We start from the raw sequence: 21804 nt of genomic DNA on the forward strand, positions 1-21804 counted from the left end.
CTGACCCAGAGATCAAACCCAGGTCTCCTACATTGTAGGCAGATGCTTTTCTATCTAAGCCACAGGAAAGTCCTAAATTTGATTCCTAAAATTTTACTTAAACTTATACTTACTCATAATAAGTTTTACATGGCTTCCTCACAAATAAAAGATTTTTTTTTTTTATGAAAAACAACAGCAACAAGAAGAACTAGACTTTTGGATTCTGTGGGAGAAGGCAAGGGTGGGATGATTTGAGAGAATAGCATTGTCATATGTATATTATCATATGTGAAATAGATCGCCAGTCCAGGTTCGATGCATGAGCCAGGGCACTCAGGGCTGGTGCACTGGGATGACCCAAAGGGATAGGATGGGGAGGGAGGTTGGGAGAGGAGTTTAGGATGGGGAACACATGTACACCCATGGCTGATTCATGTCAATGTATGGCAAAAGCCACTACAATACTGTAAAGTAATTAGCCTCCAATTAACATAAATAAATTAAAAAAAAGAACTAGAGTAGACAACCCTGCCATGGTTTGACTGACAGGTAATTAGCACCTTCCCCTCCCCCTCCTCCTTCCGTCTGTTCCCTCCTCCCCTCCACCTCCTTCCTCCCCCTCCTCTCCTCCACTTCATCCTTGTCTCCACCCGTGGCCTCTACTGCTTTCCTTCGAAATACTTCCCCTTCCTCTCTTTTTGATTGCAATATGAGATATTCCAAAGAAGCTCTGATGGTCTTGTGGGAGATCTCATTTTTTTCTCTTATTATGTTTGCAGCCTTAACCCTTTCTGACATCCTTGCCTATGTCTGCTTCCTAGGTGAGGAATCTCACTGTGGATGGGCACTTTGGCGCGTGGTCTCCGTGGACACCCTGCACCCACATGGACGGCAGCGCCGTGGGATCCTGCCTCTGTCGCACCCGCTCCTGCGACAGCCCGGCCCCCCAGTGTGGTGGCTGGCAGTGCCAGGGCCCCCGCATGGAGATCGCGAACTGCTCCAGGTGCGTCCCTCCTGACACTTGGGCTTAAACGCAAGTGTAAACCCAGCTTGTCCAGGCGTTTGGGAAATCACTTCCGATAAATGCCTCCCCTATTCAAGAGAAAGGTCACAAAAAGATAGAGAGGTTGACCACTTAAAAATGACATGATCTGTGGGGGGAGATTTTAAATTAAAAACCTAATTTGCAATACACTTATATACCTATGCATCCTGTATGTAGATGTGTTATAACTGAATCGCTGTGCTATATAACTAAAACTAACATGATATTGTAAATCAGCTATAACTCAATTTAAAAAATTAAAAATCAGATTCTAAGCCTCTTTATGTTCATTGTTAGACTGGGAAAAGTGTTTTGAGTATGCAAAATGTTAGAATAAAGAAAAGCATACAGTTTCTGAATGTTAAATTAGACTCTGCCCATCAATTTTTTAAATGTGAAGGTGACTATCAAATCTCTGTGGTATTTAAATTCCATTCACACATTCAAATAGTGATGTAACAGAAATGTCTGCAACATTTGAAGCTTTTGGTGAAAAGAGAATTCAGTGACAACTTGCAAGTATATGAAGGGTATCTAGTTTACCACCATTCTTTTAGAGGGCAGGTGAGTAGCTTGCTATGGAGACAGAACATCCAAAAACCACATTGTCCAAGTATAAACATTGTGATTGGCAGCTGGCCCATTGCAGGTACCTGTGTGGACATGGGAGCTTTAGTTGTTACCCTAGACCAGTCCTTTACAGATTCAGGAATATCGACTCTAGGGGCCATTTCTGAAACTACCAAAGCTATCCTACCCTGATGCTTACACTCAGAGGACCTTGCTTCTTAAAATGCATATTTCAATATCTTGATGCTCCGTCATGTCTGACTCTTTGTGACCCAAGGGACTGAAGCCCACCAGGCTCCTCTGACCATGGGATTTTCCAGGCAAGAATACTGGAGTGGGCTGCCATTTCCCTCTTCAGGGGATTTTCCTGACTCAGGAATCAAACCCACATCTCCTGCTTTGGCAGATAGATTCTTTACCACTGTGCCATCTGGGAAGCCCCTCTAAAAGTGCATATGGCTTTCCAAATCCACATGAGAGTGTCACTTACTGGTATATGAGCTATTAGCGATAATTTTTGGTTGACGACTTAAGGGGGATCCAAGAATGCATGAGTTGATACACTGTGCCTGCATCTCTGTCCTTGCCTGACTCGGGGATCGTGTCTCTCATGGTAACGGAAGAGAATGCTCAGCTGCCAGGAGCATCCTGTCTGCTTGATGCGGACCTCTCATGAGTGCACATTTCAGTGTGCCCGAGGGATAGGAAGCTAGGATTCCATCATTGGCAAAAACAGGCCATGATGCAGTTTTATGGGTGTCACCAGATTTGATCTTCATCCTTATGAACCACCTCACTGCAGGGTCAAGAGGGAGGAACCATAGCACTCACTTACTTCTATCCACTGGAAGCCCCTGGTGCTGTCAAAGGAAAGAGACAGTGGTGAGAAGCCAAGTGAACAAGGCCAGTTCGCAGCAAATATTTGGTTTTCTAGCAGCAAGGGCTTATTAGTTTACATATTCCTTTGAAGTTATCTGCCAAAACTATGGTAATCTGACATCAGAAATTGTTTTTAATGCCCTTTATCAGTTGATAACTTGTTTATGTTGGCCTCACTCAGTTTTGTTGGAAGCAGAAAAGTGGAAACCACCTAACTTGCAAACTGATTTTTTTTTTTTTGGCACAGTCACTGATGTCAAGTACTTCCTCAATTAGTGCAAAGTACATCAGAAAGCCTTTACAAAGACTGATCTAATGACTCTAAGTTAAACCCCTTCTTCATTTATCTTTGTTATTGTTTAACTTAATATACTCAGAAAGTGTTGGGGAATTCAAAATATTGCTAATTCAATACATTTGGCAAATATAATATCTTTGATTAAATGCTCTTATATCACATCATTTAAATTTGTCATTATCTTGGAGCTACAGATTAAGGGCATTCAATTTATGGAAATAAATCCACAGTATAAGGTAATTAGCTAAGCCAGACTCTATTATCAAACTGGGGCCAAGTCAGACTTTCTATCAATCATGAAAATCTGGTTTAATTTTATAATTAAAGTGAACACATGAATGTCTACACCCCTTCTGAATTCTAATTCTTTGGGAAGGAGGAAGGAACGGAGAGAGACAGAACTCGAACTAGCTCAGTAGTAAGGTAGAATGTCAAGGAAGGCTTGGAGCTTTGACAGAGTTTTTGTCATCTAAATAAGTCTGCAGCTTCCAATGCTGGCTCCGTATACCTTTTTTAATGGGACTTTTTTTCTAGGAGCAAAACCTGCGTCCGTCCTGGTTGGTCAGGACGACCACTCTGACAGTGAGATTGTGTGCAGAAGTATGGAGAGGGTTCTGAGCATCTCCAGGGGGGATGAGGGGAAGGCAGGAAGCTGGGTGTGCTGTGCTGTAGGCCCCATAAAGACCGCAGCTGTTCACAAGGGGAGCTCTGTAGCGGCAGAACCCTTGACGGTGTTAGATTCTCTCACCTGAGAGTTATAACCGCCGATACCCTCACCAGCTGGAGAAAGGCAGACAGACCCCAGAGTCTACCACTATGTTCTCTGACAGAAGCCAAGTCCTTACCCAGAAAGCTCTGCGCTGCGTTCCGAGCGGGCTTCCCAGGTGGCGCCAGTAGTAAAGAACCTGCCTGCTAGTACTGGAGACGTGAGAGACACAGGTTCAATCCCTGGGTGGGGAAGATGCCCTGGAGGAGGGCATGGCAACCCACTCCAGTGTTCTTGCCTAGAGACTCCCCATGGGCAGAGGATCCTGGCGGGCTACAGTCCATGGGGTCACAGAGAGGCAGAGAGGGCTGAAATAACTTAGCAGGAATGCTCAGAACAGCTGAAGGGAAGCGCAGCTAATATCCGCTGCTGAGTAACCTGGAGGAGGCTCACACGGTGTCAGCCTTGAGTAGGTTTTCTGTCATCTGTGTATTGTTTTGTTGTTGGCTCATTTTTTTTTTTTTACAACCATAGTCACTTTTCTCCTCCCTTCCCTGCACCATGTATAGTGCTGTGGCCACAGTAATATGTTCCTTTTTTAAAAAAAACTGGAGTATAGTTGCTTTACAGTGTTATATTAGTTTCTACTGTACAACAAAGTGTATTAGTTATACGTGTATGGATATCTTCTCGTTTTTGGATTTCCTTCCCATTTAGGTCACCACAGAGCATCAAGTAGAGTCCCCTGTGCTATACAGTAGGTTCTCATTAGTCATCTGTTTTATACAGAGTATCACCGGGTTTGATTCCTCGGTTGAGAATATCCTCTGGAGTAAGAAATGGCAACCCACTCAAGTATTCTTGCCTGGAAAATCCCCTGGACAGAAGAGCCTCCTGGGTTATAATCAAAGCATTCGTAAGGAGTCAGACATGATTGAGCATCACAGATATATACACAAGATCAGCAGTGTGCACATGTCAGTCCCAGTCTCCCAATCAATATGTTATATTTTAAACAAACACCAGGACACTTGAAACTAACACAATATTGTGAATCATCCATACTGCAATAAAAAAGACATAAAAAATTTAAAAAGCAAGAAGCACCGGGAAAGCTTCTCAGATCAGTGTCCACACTCACCCTCCTCACTTATTGTAGGACTTATTTTTCCTAAGTGTTATCTTCTTTCCAAAAGCCAATTTAGAGTGCAGAGACCTCTGTGCAAGTGGTCTGTGACATCACTCACACTGACAATCGTGTTGGGGGACCACGCTGTATGGCAACCCAGGGCCTGAGGACACTGCCTGCCCAAGAAGGGAAGGGCGGTCAGATAAGGAAAGGCAGGCTGCAAGGGCAGATTTTGCCCTCTCTTCACCATCTCCATAGGCCAGCTCAGATGCTCCACACAGTCAAAAAGGAGCCCATGAAGGCTGCAGAGATTAGACTGTTTGCATTATTTCAGAAAACAAGAGCATCTCAACATTGCGTGTTGCATTATTTCTATAAAACTAAGGTGGTTTCCACTGATGCCTGGCAGAAACTTCATAAAAGCTGTAGAACTGTTATTGTTGGAAGGCTACAGTCAATGAGTAGTACTCTATTTTATATTGTTTAATGGAAAAAAGGACTATCACAGACATTCTTGTGACTTTATTGATGCCTGCTCAGCTCTGGCTCTAGTTTTGGAATGCCGTTCACTAAAAGGAGCTGTGATACAATTAGTGGTTATTTTAAGACTAAAAATCAAATATTAGTAAACAAACCTGCTTCAGTGATGTTTTAAATGCATTAAGTGGATTGTTTTCAACTGACTTAATAAAAAAAATGATCCATCTGCTGATATATGCTGACTTAATGCTACTCTGGGCTTCCTTGGTGGCCCTGTTGGTAAAGAATCTGCCAGCAATGCAGGAGACCCGGGTTCTATTCCTGGGTCAGGAAGATACCCTGGAGGAGGGCATGGCAACCCACTCCAGTCTTCCTGCCTGGAGAATCCCATGGACAGAGGAGCCTGGTGGGCTACAGGCCATGGGGTCACAGAGTCAGATGCAACTGAGTGACTAACACTCTCACTTTCAATGCTGCTTCTTTGGTTGCCTGCTGCTATGGCTGCCTCTAAAGAGCACTTTGAGGTATGCAAACCCAGCACCATAAAATAGTCATGTATGTGGACAATGCAGTCATTAATCTCCTAACGTACTATATTCCTATGATTTAAAATACCTACTGCCCTGTATACAACAGGTTCCATAGATTGAGAGTAGATTACATCATAAGGTGTCATGTTTGTTAAAAGATTTAGGCGATTAAGAATTTCCAAGCAATTTTGGGAGCAGTATTTCTTGCATTATCTAAATATTTTTTATATAAAAGAAGCTTAAAATTTTTCTTTTTATTTATGTTGAAATTTTACTTATGTTTATTTCTATTTTTATGTTTATTTTATTTATGTTTTCATTTTATTTATGTTGAAATTACATTACTTGTATACTTTTTAAAATTGTGTGAGGAATGACATGTAAGATACTAATTGTAGAAACAGCTTCAGAAATCTGTCTTATTTTGTGTTATTTTGGTTAAATTATTATGAAGCAGCTTTGTTATATCATACATTGAGGTATCACTTTATTTTGATTTTGATTATTTTTAAGTTTCAGAAAATAAAGTAGGGAAATATGAAATATGCTAAGAATTTTCTCAGAGGAGCTTTCATTTGAAATTGTGTTAGAAATTATGTATGTAGTGTGCTGTTTATACCTTGAGCTTCAATGGTATAGCTGTGCACCTGCATGCTTTTAAAGGAATGTATAAAGTAAAATAAGAATTATTTCACTGGAAATATAAATACCATAGATAAGAGTAACAGTATTTAGAAATGCATATGTGAATAGAGAAATAGAGAAACAATTCTACATGCAGTTAACTATATGGGAGTTTGGACTCTGGTTTTAACATATATTTTATTAATAATACTTAAATTTTAAAAATTCCTATAGTTTATTTTTAAATAGCAGGGATAAAATACTAAGGGAGATATTTAAATTATAAATATTCTACAAACAGACATTTTAAGGAAAAAAAATACAATGTTAAACAAAAATTTTTCTCTGGCTGTTACTAGCAGCTTATTGTATAACCCACTTTTATAAAAGTGTTTTTTATTTTATATTTTAATATATCTGCCTTATTTTATACATGTTAAAGTAACATAAATAAAGATATACACAACTGGCACTTCCTATTTATACGCTAGTAAAGTAATGCTTAAAATTCTCCAAGCCAGGCTTCAGCAATATGTGAACCGTGAACTTCCTGATGTTCAAGCTGGTTTTAGAAAAGGCAGAGGAACCAGAGATCAAATTGTCAACATCCGCTGGATCATGAAAAAAGCAAGAGAGTTCCAGAAAAACATCTATTTCTGCTTTATTGACTATGCCAAAGCCTTTGACTGTGTGGATCACAATAAATTGTGGAAAATTCTGAAAGACATGGGAATATCAGACCACCTGATCTGCCTCTTGAGAAATTTGTATGCAGGTCAGGAAGCAACAGTTAGAACTGGACATGGAACAATAGACTGGTTCCAAATAGGAAAAGGAATATGTCAAGGCTGTATATTGTCACCCTGTTTATTTAACTTATATGCAGAGACACTGGACTGGAAGAAACACAAACTGGAATCAAGATTGCCGGGAGAAATATCAATAACCTCAGATATGCAGATGACACCACTCTTATGGCAGAAAGTGAAGAGGAACTCAAAAGCCTCTTGATGAAGGTGAAAGTGGAGACTGAAAAAGTTGGCTTAAAGCTCAACATTCAGAAAACGAAGATCATGGCATCCGGTCCCATCACTTCATGGGAAACAGATGGGGAAACAGTGGAAACAGTGTCAGACTTTATTTTTGGAGGCTCCAAAATCACTGCAGATGGTGACTGCAGCCATGAAATTAAAAAACGCTTACTCCTTGGAAGGAAAGTTATGACCAACCTAGATAACATATTCAAAAGCAGAGACATTACTTTGCCAACAAAGGTCCATCTAGTCAAGGCTATGGTTTTTCCTGTGGTCATGTATGGATGTGAGAGTTGGACTGTGAAGAAGGCTGAGCGCTGGAGAATTGATGCTTTTGAACTGTGGTGTTGGAGAAGACTCTTGAGAGTCCCTTGGACTGCAAGGAGATCCAACCAGTCCATTCTGAAGGAGATCAGCCCTAGGATTTCTTTGGAAGGAATGATGCTAAAGCTGAAAGTCCAGTACTTTGGCCACCTCATGTGAAGAGTTGACTCATTGGAAAAGACTCTGGTGCTGGGAGGGATTAGGGGCAAGAGGAGAAGGGGACGACAGAGGATGAGATGACTGGATGGCATGACTGACTCAATGGACAGGAGTCTAAGTGAACTCCGGGAGTTGGTGATGGACAGGGAGGCCTGGCGTGCTGTGATTCATGGGGTCGCAAAGAGTCGGACACAACTGAGCGACTGATCTGATCTGATTATAGTCTATATCTTTGTCAGATTATTAGAGAATAGCCAAGAATCTGAATTTAAAATATCCTTTCTTTATTTTTAATAAAGCTTGTTTTATAACTTTGGACATTATGGTACTCTTTATCAACACGAATGCCATCAAGAGAGTTACTGATTGTCACTGCCATTAATAGATTTTAAAGGAAACATTTAGATGATTATTTGATTCAATGTGCCCTTTTCCTAGATTATAACTGATACAGTACAAATCAAATAAAATTATAAAGGCCAAAGGTTCAGGGATGCATCTCTAATTGCTTGTCAAAAAACAAAAATGGCATTATTTTTCATTAGCTTAACGTTTTCACCATTAAGCTTTCTTGTTTCTAATTAGCCCGTTTTTAAGTTATTTGCAAGTACATGTAAAACTTGACTCTCAAGTTTTCTTTTTTGACTCGAAAATCAGGTTCGGGGGCGGGGACAGATTTCATAGTAGCTGTGGTTCCCGAGACAGTACATTTCATTGATTCCCAGGCCTCCTTGCTCCCATAGCCTTCGTAGCCCGCGGTCAGTGGTCCCCGTGGGGGGAACCCCCGTGCGAGCTTGGGGGCGGGTGCAGATAGAAGTTGGGCCTCAGGCAAGTTGACCCCAGTGACCCTGTTGCTTCTTCCCCCAGGAACGGAGGCTGGACCCCCTGGACCTCGTGGTCTCCCTGCAGCACCACGTGTGGGATCGGCTTCCAGGTGCGGCAGCGGTCCTGCAGCAACCCCACCCCGCGGCACGGGGGCCGGGTGTGCGTCGGGCAGAACCGCGAGGAGAGGTGGGTACCTACCCTCTGCGCCTCCGGGTTGCCACCCTCCTGCTTCCTGTCATCCCGGTGCGGTCGGTTTCCCTGCGGTTTCAGTTTCTGGATCCAGCTCAGCTTGTCTGTGGCATCCTTTTCTGTTGAGCTGAATGACCTCTTTTCTTTCATCCGTTAATTTCGACCAAAGCTTGGGGTGGACAGCATCACTGGTGGGGGCACCATGGAGCCTGCAGGGTTCACTCAGCCCAGCGGCTCTTGAGGGATGAGAGACACGGGGACAGCGGGCATCTCTTTGCTGGGCTCCCCAGAGACGAAGCAAGTGAGTCTGCTGGGGAGTGACTGCTCTTATTAAAATTCTGCTAGACTGGTCTCACACCTCCAGTTCCAAATAGGGCCTGAGCTGGTCCTGGGTCCAGATGGTGTTGATCAGAAGAGGTAAGTTTTCCATCACGACTGAGTTAAGCACTGGCACCAGGTGAGAGCCATAGTGAGTATTTTGGCTATAATTACAACTACACACTTGTCTATTAACAGGACCCCTCAGTGAACCTGCAGGACAACCCAGAGGGAGGGTTCCTTTTCCATGTGTATTTTAAGCTTTCAGCACGTCCATGGGACATTTCAGTTCAGTCTTGCATTTAACAACTTGTTGCTCTTTGTAGACTCAAACATTTGGTTTTGGCCTTATAAATCTGCAGTTGTGATAACTGGCTCTTCCTTCCATATTTAAAGTACACCCTCGTTTATGGTTTTGGGAGAAAATCCAGGTAGGTGAATTCCACGTCACCTTTGTGAGTCTTAACTCTCCACACTCACATCAGTTTATGTTCTTGGTCCATGAGAAGCAAATTGGCTTTCAGTACTTTTTAATTAAATTGTATCCTGTGAAATGACTTCAGTGGGTGCCTCGTAAAAATACCTATGCAGTTATTGGCTTATGTGATTAATATTTATATAGACAAAGCCAACAGGCTTAGTGGGTAGGTAATTCTCCATCAGATATTTATTACAACCTGAAATTAACTGGAGAGAATCGTTTTCTTCTCTCTTCATTGTGTTCCTAAATCACCAATTAAGATTGCATTCTTTTGACTCAGAGAAAAATGAAGGATGATTTTTACAAGGCAAAGTTGGTTGTTTTTGAAGTAGTACCCTGTGACAGTCTAACACAAGCCTGTCATTTCCAATCTGACACCAGTTGATAAGTGGGAAAGTCGATTATGGGAAAGATGTCTTCCAGCATTAGAAGGTTTTAAATTGGCTAGAAGTTTTAAATGCTGCATGTTGTCACATAATAGAGCCCATTCAGGTAAAGTGACCTCTATCCACCCCTAGAATCACAGCACCTCCACAAACCTCACACCTGTTATCACCTTTCCCAAGCTGAGCACACAGGAAGGAAGAAGCTGGTTAATTGTGTGGTTAACATCTATATATGTTCTGTATCCATTTACAAGTGCTCATAAAGCTTCATTTTCAGAAAAAGATCAGGATGGTTAATGTGTTTGAGGAACTTTCGTTTAAAGTGTTCTTATTTTACAGAAGAAACACTTTTGGACTAGATGAGTATTTGCTTGAGGAGGGAACTTGAACTAAGTAATAGACATGTGGATGATAAGAACAGGGCCTGTATCCCCAGGGAATCTCCCTTTGAAACAGCCTTTCTTAGGGGGTGATTGAGAAGTTAATGAAAGCTAGAAAAAACAAATGCATGGCATCTCTTTCTTGGCAAAGAACTCTTGGCACTAAGAACTCTTTCTTGGCACTAAGAACTCTTCACTAGCAAAGAGTTCTTAGTGTCTTTGTCAGGTTATGTGGGAAGTCTCTCTACCTAAGTAATATAAAGAAATACCATCCTAATTTTGACAAAAGACATATTTGAGAACTGAACTTAAGATTAAAGGAGACCCTGATCTTCATGGGAAGGTATGATAGAACAAGGGCTAGACATATACACTCATTAATAAGGTCACATCATGCTTATTTAAACACCATCAAACCTAAAAATGAGATACGATGAGATGAGATGGTTGCATGGAATCACTGATGCAATGGGCATGAACTTGGGCAAGCTCTGGGAGATGGTGAGGGACAGGAAAGCCTGGCATCCTGCAGTCCATGGGGTCACAAAGAGTCAGACAGACACAACTTGGTAACTGAACAACAACAAACCTAAAAAACTCCTGAGTGGCCACAAATGAATAAATTGACTCTCCCGGTAAGGTCCCTAAATTAATGCTAAGTGACTTTTTATTTGTGATCAAATCTCCAATATGTGAAAAATTCAGTGAGAACATTATTGCAACAGAAATCTCAAAAATGTTCACATTGATTTTTGTCTAAATAATGGATAAAGAAAATATCCAATTTCTGTTCTAGATGTACTTTAAAAGGCATGGGCATTTGTTTATCTGTTCCAAAATTTTTGGAAAATTATTTTCTTGAGTAGTAAAAACTGAGTAGAAGTATTGATTCCCAGAGAGGCTGCCCCCAAGGATGAAGCAGTGGACCCGTGTAAATATTATTGAAATGCGAATATCCTTGTCTGTATTCACTTTCTCCTGCTGTGTAACAACAGTTCTGCAAACTTACTGACTTAAAACAACACACAGTTATCACCTCTCAGTGGACTAGGAGTTCCGTTATGATTCACCTGGGTTCTCTGCTCGGCCAGAGCTGTGGTCTCATCTGAGGCTCACCTGGGGAAGGATTTACTTCCAAGTTCATATGGTTGTTATTGGCATTCATTTCCATCAAACTGGGTACCTTGGTTGCTCACTCATTGTCAGTCTGAAACTGTCCTCAGTTTTTTGACAAACAAGCCTTCCCAATGTGGTCACTTGCTTCCTCAAATCCAGCAAGGAAGAGAATCTCCTTGCAAAATGAACATTACTGTCTTATGCAATATCATCACAAAGGTGACATATCCACACCTTGCCATAGTTTATTGGTTAGAAGAAAGTCACAGACCTAGTGCTCAATCAAGAGGAAAGATATGTACATCATACACAAACGTATGCACTGCAAAGGATGTGCACATCAAGAGGCAGGAATCGTTGGGCTCAACGTAGAGTTTATCTGCCATCAATGATGACCTGTCCTTATCACATACAACATCCAATTCACCCCATCTCCAGTTTCCTCCCAGTTTTATACCATTCAGTCATTTCCCCAAATCTGGAAGCTTATTCAAATCAGACTCAAAGTGAATGAGTCTCCCTGGGTGTAGTTCATTTCAGCCTGTCCATCTTAAAGTGTGAGGCAAGTTATCTGGCCACCAACACACTCAGCGGACACATGGTGGGGCAGGCAGAGGATAATAGCTATGGTTACTTCTGTTCAAAAAGGGGGAAATGGAAGGTACAAAGAAATTTCCGTAAAAATTCTGAGATCTATGCAGATAAGTGTATGGAGTTGCTTGATGAAGTTGCAAAGCTTGGGGGTGATTCTCCACAGTTCTTAGCTCTGCTCTCATGTCTGTTTCCTGCTTGACCCTTCCTTTTCCATGAAAGGTAGCATGTGCCTGCAGCTGGTTAGTTTAATGAGCCTGCTTCCTGCCAGTGGAAGTTTGGGTTTCCAACAGCCTCATTTCATTTGTACTTTCTCCATATATTCAGTCTCAGCTGGTGATCTTTTTGCTGAAGTCAACTTCAGAAGCCTGCCATGAATTTCCTTGGGCTTTGCTCCACTAAACAGTCTACACCCACAGATCTTTCTGAGACAGGCCTTCTCTAGCTGGGGCTTCTGCTAAGACAGCTGAGGGACAACACCCTCCAGCTTTCTTGTGATTGAGAAGATCTGTGACTCTTGCTCTTTAACTTCTGAAAGGACTCCTTGTGGGACTGAACACTACTCTGATCTTTTGATGCTCCTGAGGTTTTAACAAAAGGTTGTACAGTCACAACTTCAGTTTTTTACTCTTTGCCAGCCATTCCTAGTGGTGCTCAGAAGCTGCCTCTTCATTTTAGTAACTTTTGCCATCAGGAGAGGCCAAGAATTTCCTTTCTGTTTAATATTATTTCCCTCAATTTCTTTTTCTGCTGCCCCAATGGCTCAGTGGTAAAGGATCCACCTGCAATGCAGGAAACATAGAAGACATGGGTTTGATCCCTGATTTATAAAGATCTCCTGGAGAGGGGAATGGCAACCCACTCCAGTATTCTTGCCTTGGACACTACTGAAGAGACTGAAGATGCGTGTACATATATATGTACACACACACACACACATTTGTAACATAAAGGGAAGGGAAGTCGCTCAGTCGTGTCTGAATATTTGCGATACCATGGGCTGTGGCCTACCAGGCTCCTCCGTCCATGGAATTTTCCAGGCAAGAATACCGGAGTGAGTTTCCATTTCCTCCATCTCCAGGGGATCTTCCCGACCCAGCGATCAAACTTGGGTCTCCCGCATTGCAGGCAGACACTTTACCATCTGAGCTACCAGGGAAGCCTGTAACATAAAATTGTCATTTAACCATTTTTAAGAGTTTGACTTAGGAATATTATTACATTTAACTATTGAGCAACCATAACACCATTTCCAAAACTTCTGCATCCCCCAAAACAAGAACTCTGGAACCAATAGTTGATAAATCTGCCTAATAGAAGATTTAAGTAAGTATTGAGTAAGTAGAATCATATAATCTTTTCTAGTTTGTATCTCACTTATTTCACTTAGCATATCATTTACAAAGTTCATCTTGTAGCATGTATCAGAACTTCATTGCATTTCAGGCTGAATAATATTCTTCTGTAATATTATACTAACAGTTTATTCAAAGGGATTAATTTTCTCTACCATGATTCTCAAAATTCTACTTGCTTCTACTCAGTTTCTAGTCCTGAAGCCTCTCTGATATTTTTAGATCCTTCTTAAAGTAGCTCCATGTGTCTAAGTATCAAGATCTGTTCTAGTTGTCATTCATAAAAATATTACTGCAGACTTAGCTGCCTAAAACACCACGTGCTTTATTGGCTCACAGTGTCTCTGGGGTCGTGGCCTGGACGGAGCTTAGCTGGACCCTTTGCTTCAGCATCACTCAAGGGTGCACCAAGGTATAGACTGGCCATAGTCTCATTTGAGGCTCCTTTGGCAAGGGGAGGGGTCTGCTTCCTAGATTTCTCCTGTGTTGTTGGACTGAAGCTGTTTTCCAGAAACTACTCTAAACTCCTTGCCTCTGGGACTTTCACATCTGATTGCTTACTTCTTCAGAGCCAGCAAGACGAAGGAACTTCTTGAAAGAAGGATAATACGGGTTAGGTAGCATATCATGGAAATGACAATCTGTCATCTTTGCCATATTCTGTTGATTAGAAGCAAGTCACAGGTCCCACCCACACAGAGTGGGAAGGAATTACACAAGATGTGAATTCCAGGAAGTGAGGCTCATGGAGACCACGCTAGCGTCTTTCAGTTGTGTTATCAAAGTAAAGAGACCCAGCCACCAATCGGGGATTATGATATGATTTTTCTGTCTGCACAGGCAAGTTTGCTTAATCCCATGATGAGCCAAAGTGATGCTCTTTGCAAATCATTATCACTACTCTTTCCTAATGGATCCCTTAGCTTCTTCTTGGGGAAAAAATAATATTGTGGAGAACTCAATACTTGTACAGTTTCTCTGGTGCCACAGAAGATTCCATTCTCCCAGTGTGGCCCAGAAAAGCAATGATCACCTAAGAGTAAATCAAGGAGAAAACAGTTCTCACAGGGCTCTGATTGGCTCAGGCTAACAGGTTTCGTGAGAAACCAACATGGGTGGAACCAGAACAGAACACAATTTGTAGCGTGAAGAAATAGGACAAGGGAAAATGATACAGTTTTGAAAATCTAGTCCATGCAGGATTATGAAAGATAGTTCTCTTCACAGAGATTAGGTCTGTGGGAAAATGGATAATTTATGGAGAAATAGCGCCAGGCTATTAATTCATTCTGAAATGCAAAATGAGAATGAGCAGTCATGGGAAAAATGAAAATCTTAATTTTTAATGCATCGTGAAATGCATCTGTGACCATCGGTGCTCTAAGAGGCTGGGGCTCCGAGAGAGCCAATAAGATTTCAGAACTGTTCAGCTTGTCCTTTGGTAAAAGCCAGCCATGTATAAAGGACTCAGTAATGAAGAGCAAATGGCTGATATATTGTGTATCTATTTTATCCGTAAATTAATAAAAATCCTTGCACACCCAGAGTCACCGAGGTAACTAAGTTTGTGTGTGCTCAGTCGCTATGTCTGACTCTTCACGACCCTGCGGTCTGCAGCCTGCCAGGCTCCTCTGTCCATGGGATTGTCCAGGCAAGAATGCTGGAGTGGGTTAGACGCCCACTGTTGTTCATGACCAAGTCTGTAATTTAAGAAGAGACACGTCTCTCTGGCACGTGTTTGTTGGGTGACGGAGTAAGAAAGGCAGAGGGCCAGTGCTCTCTTGACACTGCAGAGAATCCAGAGCTAGGAGCTTGTAAGGGCTCAGCATCTGAGCAGACTCCCCCAAGGTGAATTTTTGAGTGAAACCTAGACATAAATGACAGACTAGCCCGGCAGTGTCTAGTGCTCTCTGACTTCTCTTGCAGAGGACACCAGTTACATTATCTGGTGTGCCTTTTGTCATAGAACTACTATAGAAGAAGAAAGAGAAGAAAAGCACATTGTTGACCACCTAAAAATGCAGCCAGGGGTATAATTTATAACATGGATAGAAAGTTCTAGGCTACACACAGTTATCAGGTTCTCCTGTGGCAGACTTTCAGCTGTAATAAACGTAATAAACATCATGCTCAGAGGGGAGCATGATGTAGACAGAGATGAGAAAGGATATGTGCATTCTGATTTACTTTCCTTTTGGTAAGTGGTAGCTCCACTGCTATGCTTTTTATTAAAAAGTCAAGGGTTTTATGAGTACTATAAATAAGATTTTCCTTTGCCCTCTCTACTCTTAATGTGGGTTTGTTTTTGGTTTAGAAAGCTGAAGTTAGTGTTAAGGAGTTGAGGAATTCCAGACCCTTTACATGTCGGCAACATCACTTTGGAAACTGGGGATGGTCTTCTGTCCACATTGAGAAAGGTTCCGCATGGATATTTTTAATTTACTGCTAAGAATTCTGATGTTTTGAGTATTCTTGACTTACTTCTTCCAAACACCTTCTTAAAACAAATGGCAGTTTCCTAGTAGAACAATCATTGCACTGACATGGATGTTAATAGTCACTGAGGAGTCAGGATGCTTTGCTTTACGTCTTGTAACTGCACATTTGCAAAGGTCTGGCGCTTTTCATCTATTATATCCTCAGTTTTGTTTTCAAGGTCATACTCTGTTAATTAGAAGCCTCCTTCCCCTTCCCTCCCGCATGTAAGACTGTCCGGAGTCCTGAGCTGTGAGACTCAGGACCCTGGAAGACTGTCTTATGAAGAAGAGCGAGAACTCTTTAGTTTCACTGCCTACTCTTTCATGAGAAGATTTAGAGGCGAAACCGTTTTCCCAATTAGTCCCCGACTCCTGTGAAATATCAGCCCTCTCTCCCTAGAAGTAAGCACGCCACCCACTTTCATTGGAGAGGCTGACTTTAGACTCTACAACACAGCTGCCATCTTATTCCCCCTCTACCAGAGATGTCCCATGGATGTCGCTTCCTGTTTCTTGCCATCACCATCGTTATTTGTCCAACTTGGGGGTCTCTGCCTCAGATTGTTGCAAACACGCCCTTTTGGCTGGCATCTGCTCCATCAGCTCCTCCTAATCCACCTTTGGGAACTCAGCACCACCTCCATGCAAGCATGGAGAACTCTGCTCCTCTCAGGGGCTCCAGTACCATCAGGATGAGGCACCAACTCCTGCAGCCAAGTCTTCACTCCAACTCTGACGGTACTCGTTTTTTCTCTGGAGCTTGAGATTTCCTTGGTTCCTTGAAAATAAAGCTCAAGTTCCTCCACTCTGTCTGTATAAAGACAGATCATTCCACTCTCCTCTACTTTTTCTATTCACTTCTCTGCAAGCACTTTTTAACCACAGTCTTCCCATTCCTGTTGTTCAGTTGCTAGGTCATGTCCAACTCTTTGTGACCCCATGGAGGGCACCCTGGTTCCCCTGTCATTCACTATCTCCTGGAGTTTGCTCAGATTCATGTCCATTGAGTCGGTGATGCTATCTAACCATCCTTTACCGCCTTCTTCTCCTTTTGCCTTCAATCTTTCCCAACATCAGGATCTTATCCAGTGAGTCAGCTCTTTGCATCAGGTGGCCAAAAGTATTATAGCTTCAGCTATAGCATCAGTCCTTCAAGTGAATACTCAGGGTCAATTTTCTTTAGGATGGGCTGGTTTGATCTCCTTGCAATCCAAGGGACTCTCAACAGTCTTCTCCAGCACAATTCGAAAGCATCAGTTCTTCAGTGCTCATCCTTCTTTCTGGTCCAGCTCTCACATCCCTACATGACTACTGGGAAGACCCACTCCTGCTTTCCATTCTTTTCCAGAACTCCCAGTGATGCTCTCTGTGCTTCATCCTGTGGACTCCCTTCAGCTTGGCCTGACTTTTTGCTTTTCATGCTTGTATATATTCCTGCATCTACCATATTCATTAAATGTCCTTCATTTGATGGAAAAACAGTTGAGTCATATCAGCATTTGCTGTCAGGAAACTATGCTGCCCAAACTACCTTTCTTACTTTTCTGGAAATCAGCTCCTTACCTCTGTTTTTTGCTCATTACAACAGTGTTTCTCTTACTATGGAGAACAGTATGGAGTTCCTTAAAAATAGATAAACAACAAGGACCTATTATATAGCACAGAGAATTAAATTCTATATCTTGTAATAAAGTATAATGGGAAAGAATCTGAAATGAATATATATATATATATATATATATATATATATATAAACACTGCTATACACCAGAAACTAACACAACATTGTAAATTAACTATATTTCAGTTAAAAAGTCTGTTCTGTCCTGCACACCCTGGGCTTGTGTCTGTTTCCCTTAGTGCAACTCAGGTTGGACACACCTGAGATAGGGAAGCTCCCTTGATGAAGAGGAATAGCATCTTCTTACCTGTGAGCCCTAAACCCGTGCATTGTCAGCTTGTTTCCTTCTTATTCTTTGCTTTTCTCACTTCATTTTATCTCACTTGTAGTATGAAAGACTGAGGAGAAATTTGACATATCTAAGCCTAAGGATGGCTTTGTATATTTGGCTAAGAATCGGTAATATGAATATACACACAGACGCATAGTCGGTCACTAACACAAACAGACTGGTTGTCAACAGTAATTCACCTCTTTTTGGATAACAGGTGCTCATCGAAATTAAGGTTGTGGGACATCATTCTGGGAGAGTCTACAAATAAATTTAAAAATACAGTAACCTAGGCAGTGTGTGGCTGGAAGCTTCATACTAAAATTGGACTAACTTTTCTATAAGGTATGTTACTAGGATTACAGGCCTTACTTGATTCAAGGATGAGAAATGAATCCCAAACACAATTTGCTGACTTTGTATTCATAACCTACTTTATCTTTCAGTGTTTATGTTTCGAAGATAAATGCCCTACTTAGGTATTTTGTGTGTGTTCTCGTTTTTCCGAGCGTCTGTTTGAAGGGCTCTGTTTGTTTGTTTCTCCTCTAATTGGCTGCACAGGAAGCTCCATCCTGCATCGTGAGTCTAGCATCTTGCGTTGTCTCCCGCACATCCCATTGTCTGTGCTCACACAGCATGGCCAGCGCCGCATCCGCCTCTTTCCCTGCGCGACCACTCGGAACACTGAAGCGCCCCTCCACGCGGAGCATGCGCATGGGTTCAACATCCAGTGCAGGGACGGAGAGTGGACAGGCCCGCGGCCTCACGTTACGCTAAATGGATGCTTTTCCCCCTCTTGGTTTCCCCGTTACAGATACTGCAATGAGCACCTGCTGTGCCCGCCACACGTCTTCTGGACAGGATGGGGACCCTGGGAACGGTGCACAGCCCAGTGTGGGGGTGGCATTCAAGCTCGCCGCAGAACCTGCGAGAACGGGCCTGACTGTGCAGGCTGTAACGTGGTGAGTAGTCCTCATCCCCAGCCCGCCGTCTAGAGCTGGGAGACCAGAGTCATCCAACACTGGGTGCTCTGCAAACACTGAATGCTACACTCACAAAAGATGTTTTGCAAACACAGGTGCTCTGCAGAGACTAGGTGGTCTCACTGACTAGATACACAACAAACAGGAGCTTCTCAGTAGACACTTGATGTTCTGCAAACCTAAAATGCTCTGGAAACTTGATGTGCTGGAAACTTGATACTGTGCTTCTAGTGCCTATTCAGGTAGTAGATGCTGTGAATCATGTCTTTCTGGCCAAGGAGAATGTCTGGAGGAAATACTTGGAATTAAGAGTATCCTGAAGGCTGATTGGAGGAAATCTTCCCATATGGGATAAGCTGCCCCAGGAGTTTTCCAGTTCTTGTCTCTGAGCTAGTACAAAAACTTCAGCCTGCTTAACTCTGGATGCTATATTTGGTTTGGGAAATGGGATAAAATCATCAAACTGAGCCCACACTAAGTTGTTAATGTAGCATGTGGACAAACCTTAGACACTGAAGATTCACCAACTTTATGGGGCCGTTATCAGAGCACATTTGGTGCCAATTTTAAGGGCATCAAAGACAACTTATGGTTTTCTTTGTCTTATGCCTCAGTGGGTCCTATTTCTCCTAACACTTTGGTCTGTCAGAATTCCACTTGTGCGAAGGTCTGATGTTGCTCTTCCTGTGCCATCTGTCAGAATGATTGAGCATCTAAGTCTGTGGGGCTTTGGCTTCACTTGCTTGCCCCCAGGGCAAACATTGCAGAGTGACTGTAGAGACAGTAGGGATGCCTTGGTGGGGAGGTTCAGCATGAGAAGGTCTGGTTGGGCATGCTTCCTTGCTGATCTTCCAGTTGGTCTTTGCAGTAATTTTGTAACCTTGGCTCATGACACATAGAAGGTTTTTGTGCTGCTGTACAGTTTGTTTTAGTGAGACCTAAAAACCACACAGTTCAGATAGTCTTGGGAAATTTGGAGAGGGGAAGAGGGTTATGAGATGCTTTGTCAGATATTATACCCAACCCAAGGAGATTTTGTTATTGGGATTTGCAATTAGATTTGTTCCCCTTTGCACTGGCAAAGATATTGCAGTAGCTTTAGCAGAATCTATTACTGATTATAGAAGCACTTCTTTCCAGGTCAGCCTGAACTAACTCAACCATGGAATATCTTAGTGTTCAGTTTGCTGTTACTGCTGCTAAGTCGCTTCAGTCGTGTCCGACTCTGTGCGACCCCAGAGATGGCAGCCCACCAGGCTCCCCCGTCCCTGGGATTCTCCAGGGAAGAACACTGGAGTGGGTTGCCATTTCCTTCTCTAATGCATGAAAGTGAAAAGTGAAAGTGAAGTCGCTCAGTCGTGTCTGACTCTTAGCGACCCCATGGACTGCAGCCTACCAGGCTCCTCTGTCCATAGGATTTTCCAGGCAAGAGTACTGGAGTGGGGTGCCATTGCCATCTCTGAGTGTTCAGTTTAGGATGATGTAATTATTGATAATTCAGATACTGAGATTTAAAATTATTTATGAAAATGTGACAGGTAAATCTGTGATCATTTAGAAGGTCTAGGAAACCGTTCAAATGTGGTAGGTTTGTCCTTTCTAAAATATGTCAGTCCTGATCCAGATGGTTTGGCGTCTATCACTCGGGTCTCCACTCTCAAGTCAAAATTTGTTTCCTCTGCTGGTAAACCATAGGGACGGATGACCTGAGTGGAATTGCACTTTAGTTTGTAAACTTTGCACTACAAAGAACTCATAAACCATTTCAAGTCATTAATTTTCTTATTGCAAACTTACTTAAATTATTACATATAAAAAATTTAATGAAAGAAAAGTGTAGCCTGTCTCCTGTGCAGTCACTGGACTGTGTGTGTGTGTCTGTGTGTGTGTGTGAGATACATGTGATTATATGTGTAAAACTTGAATGTCTTCCTAAAATGCTCATGTATTTGTTTTCTTTGTGTCTAAATTTGCAGAATTTGGTTTATGGAAACTGTAACATCAGTTTTCAAATTTAGAGGAATATCAGGAGCATCTCTAAGGAGTTTAGTATAAGTTTTTAGGTATTTTAGTCTAGTTTTCTTTTTCTTCCCCTCCGTAGTTAAACTACTGGCCGTGTAATTCTCTCAGTAAGAGATGGTCATGGAAAAGACTCTGATGCTGGGAGGGACTGGGGGCAGGAGGAAAAGGGGACGACAGAGGATGAGATGGCTGGATGGCATCACCGACTCAATGGACGTGAGTTTGAGTGAATTCTGGGAGATGGTGATGGACAGGGAGGCCTGGCATGCTGCGATTCATGGGGTCTCAAAGAGTCGGACACGACTAAGCGACTGAACTGAACAAAACTGAACTGAAGAGATGGTCAGTCAAGAATCCTCATTGAGAACCATTAGTTTTTTTCTGTGAATCTCAGCTCTTAAAGTTCTAAATGTTGGTATCTCTTCACAATCCTGATTTTATATTTTTTTATTGTTGTTAAATATGAAGAAGTGGGCTTGCTGGGATCGGATGGTAGTTTTAGTTTTTATTGTTTGAGGAATCTCTGTGGTATTTCGCATAGTGGCTGCACCATTTTGCATCCCCATCTATAGCATGCAAGGGTTTCAATTTCTTTATATCCAAAAGAATTGAAACCAAGATCTTTAAAAGCTCTCTGAAGCACTATTCACAGTAGGCAGGATGTAGAAGCAACCTAAATGTCCATCTACAGATGACAGGATAAAGAACAGGATATACATAAAATGGAATAGCATTTAGCCTTTAAAAAGGAGGAAATTCTGTCATATGGAACAACATGGACCTTGAGGACATTATGCTAAGTGAAACTGTCCATTCACAGGAAGACAAATAGCATGTGATTCCACTTATAAGGAGGTATCTGAAACAGTCAGATACTTGGGATCAAAGACTGCAGCGGTGTTTGCCAGGGGCTGGGTGGAGAGGGAGATGGGAAGATAAAGTTTTAGTTAAGCAAGATGGACAAGTTCT

At 42.2% G+C, this 21804-nt stretch overlaps 1 protein-coding gene across 5 annotated transcripts in view; it reads left to right on the plus strand.

The window, feature by feature from the left end:
• SEMA5A (semaphorin 5A) overlaps window positions 1-21804 on the plus strand; it is a 565569-nt gene that overhangs the window by 475773 nt on the left and 67992 nt on the right. For 3 of the 5 annotated variants that reach the window (XM_027520271.1, XM_027520269.1, XM_027520270.1), the window contains 4 exons: window positions 804-985; window positions 8628-8771; window positions 18392-18409; window positions 18645-18792. In XM_027520271.1, coding sequence (XP_027376072.1) covers window positions 804-985; window positions 8628-8771; window positions 18392-18409; window positions 18645-18792 — 492 coding nt within the window. The remainder of the gene's footprint in view (window positions 1-803; window positions 986-8627; window positions 8772-18391; window positions 18410-18644; window positions 18793-21804) is intronic. The other 2 variants (XM_027520273.1, XM_027520272.1) reach the window with 1 other exon arrangement.

This window comes from Bos indicus x Bos taurus, chromosome 20, assembly GCF_003369695.1.
Source record: "Bos indicus x Bos taurus breed Angus x Brahman F1 hybrid chromosome 20, Bos_hybrid_MaternalHap_v2.0, whole genome shotgun sequence".
Taxonomy (NCBI): domain Eukaryota; kingdom Metazoa; phylum Chordata; class Mammalia; order Artiodactyla; family Bovidae; genus Bos; species Bos indicus x Bos taurus.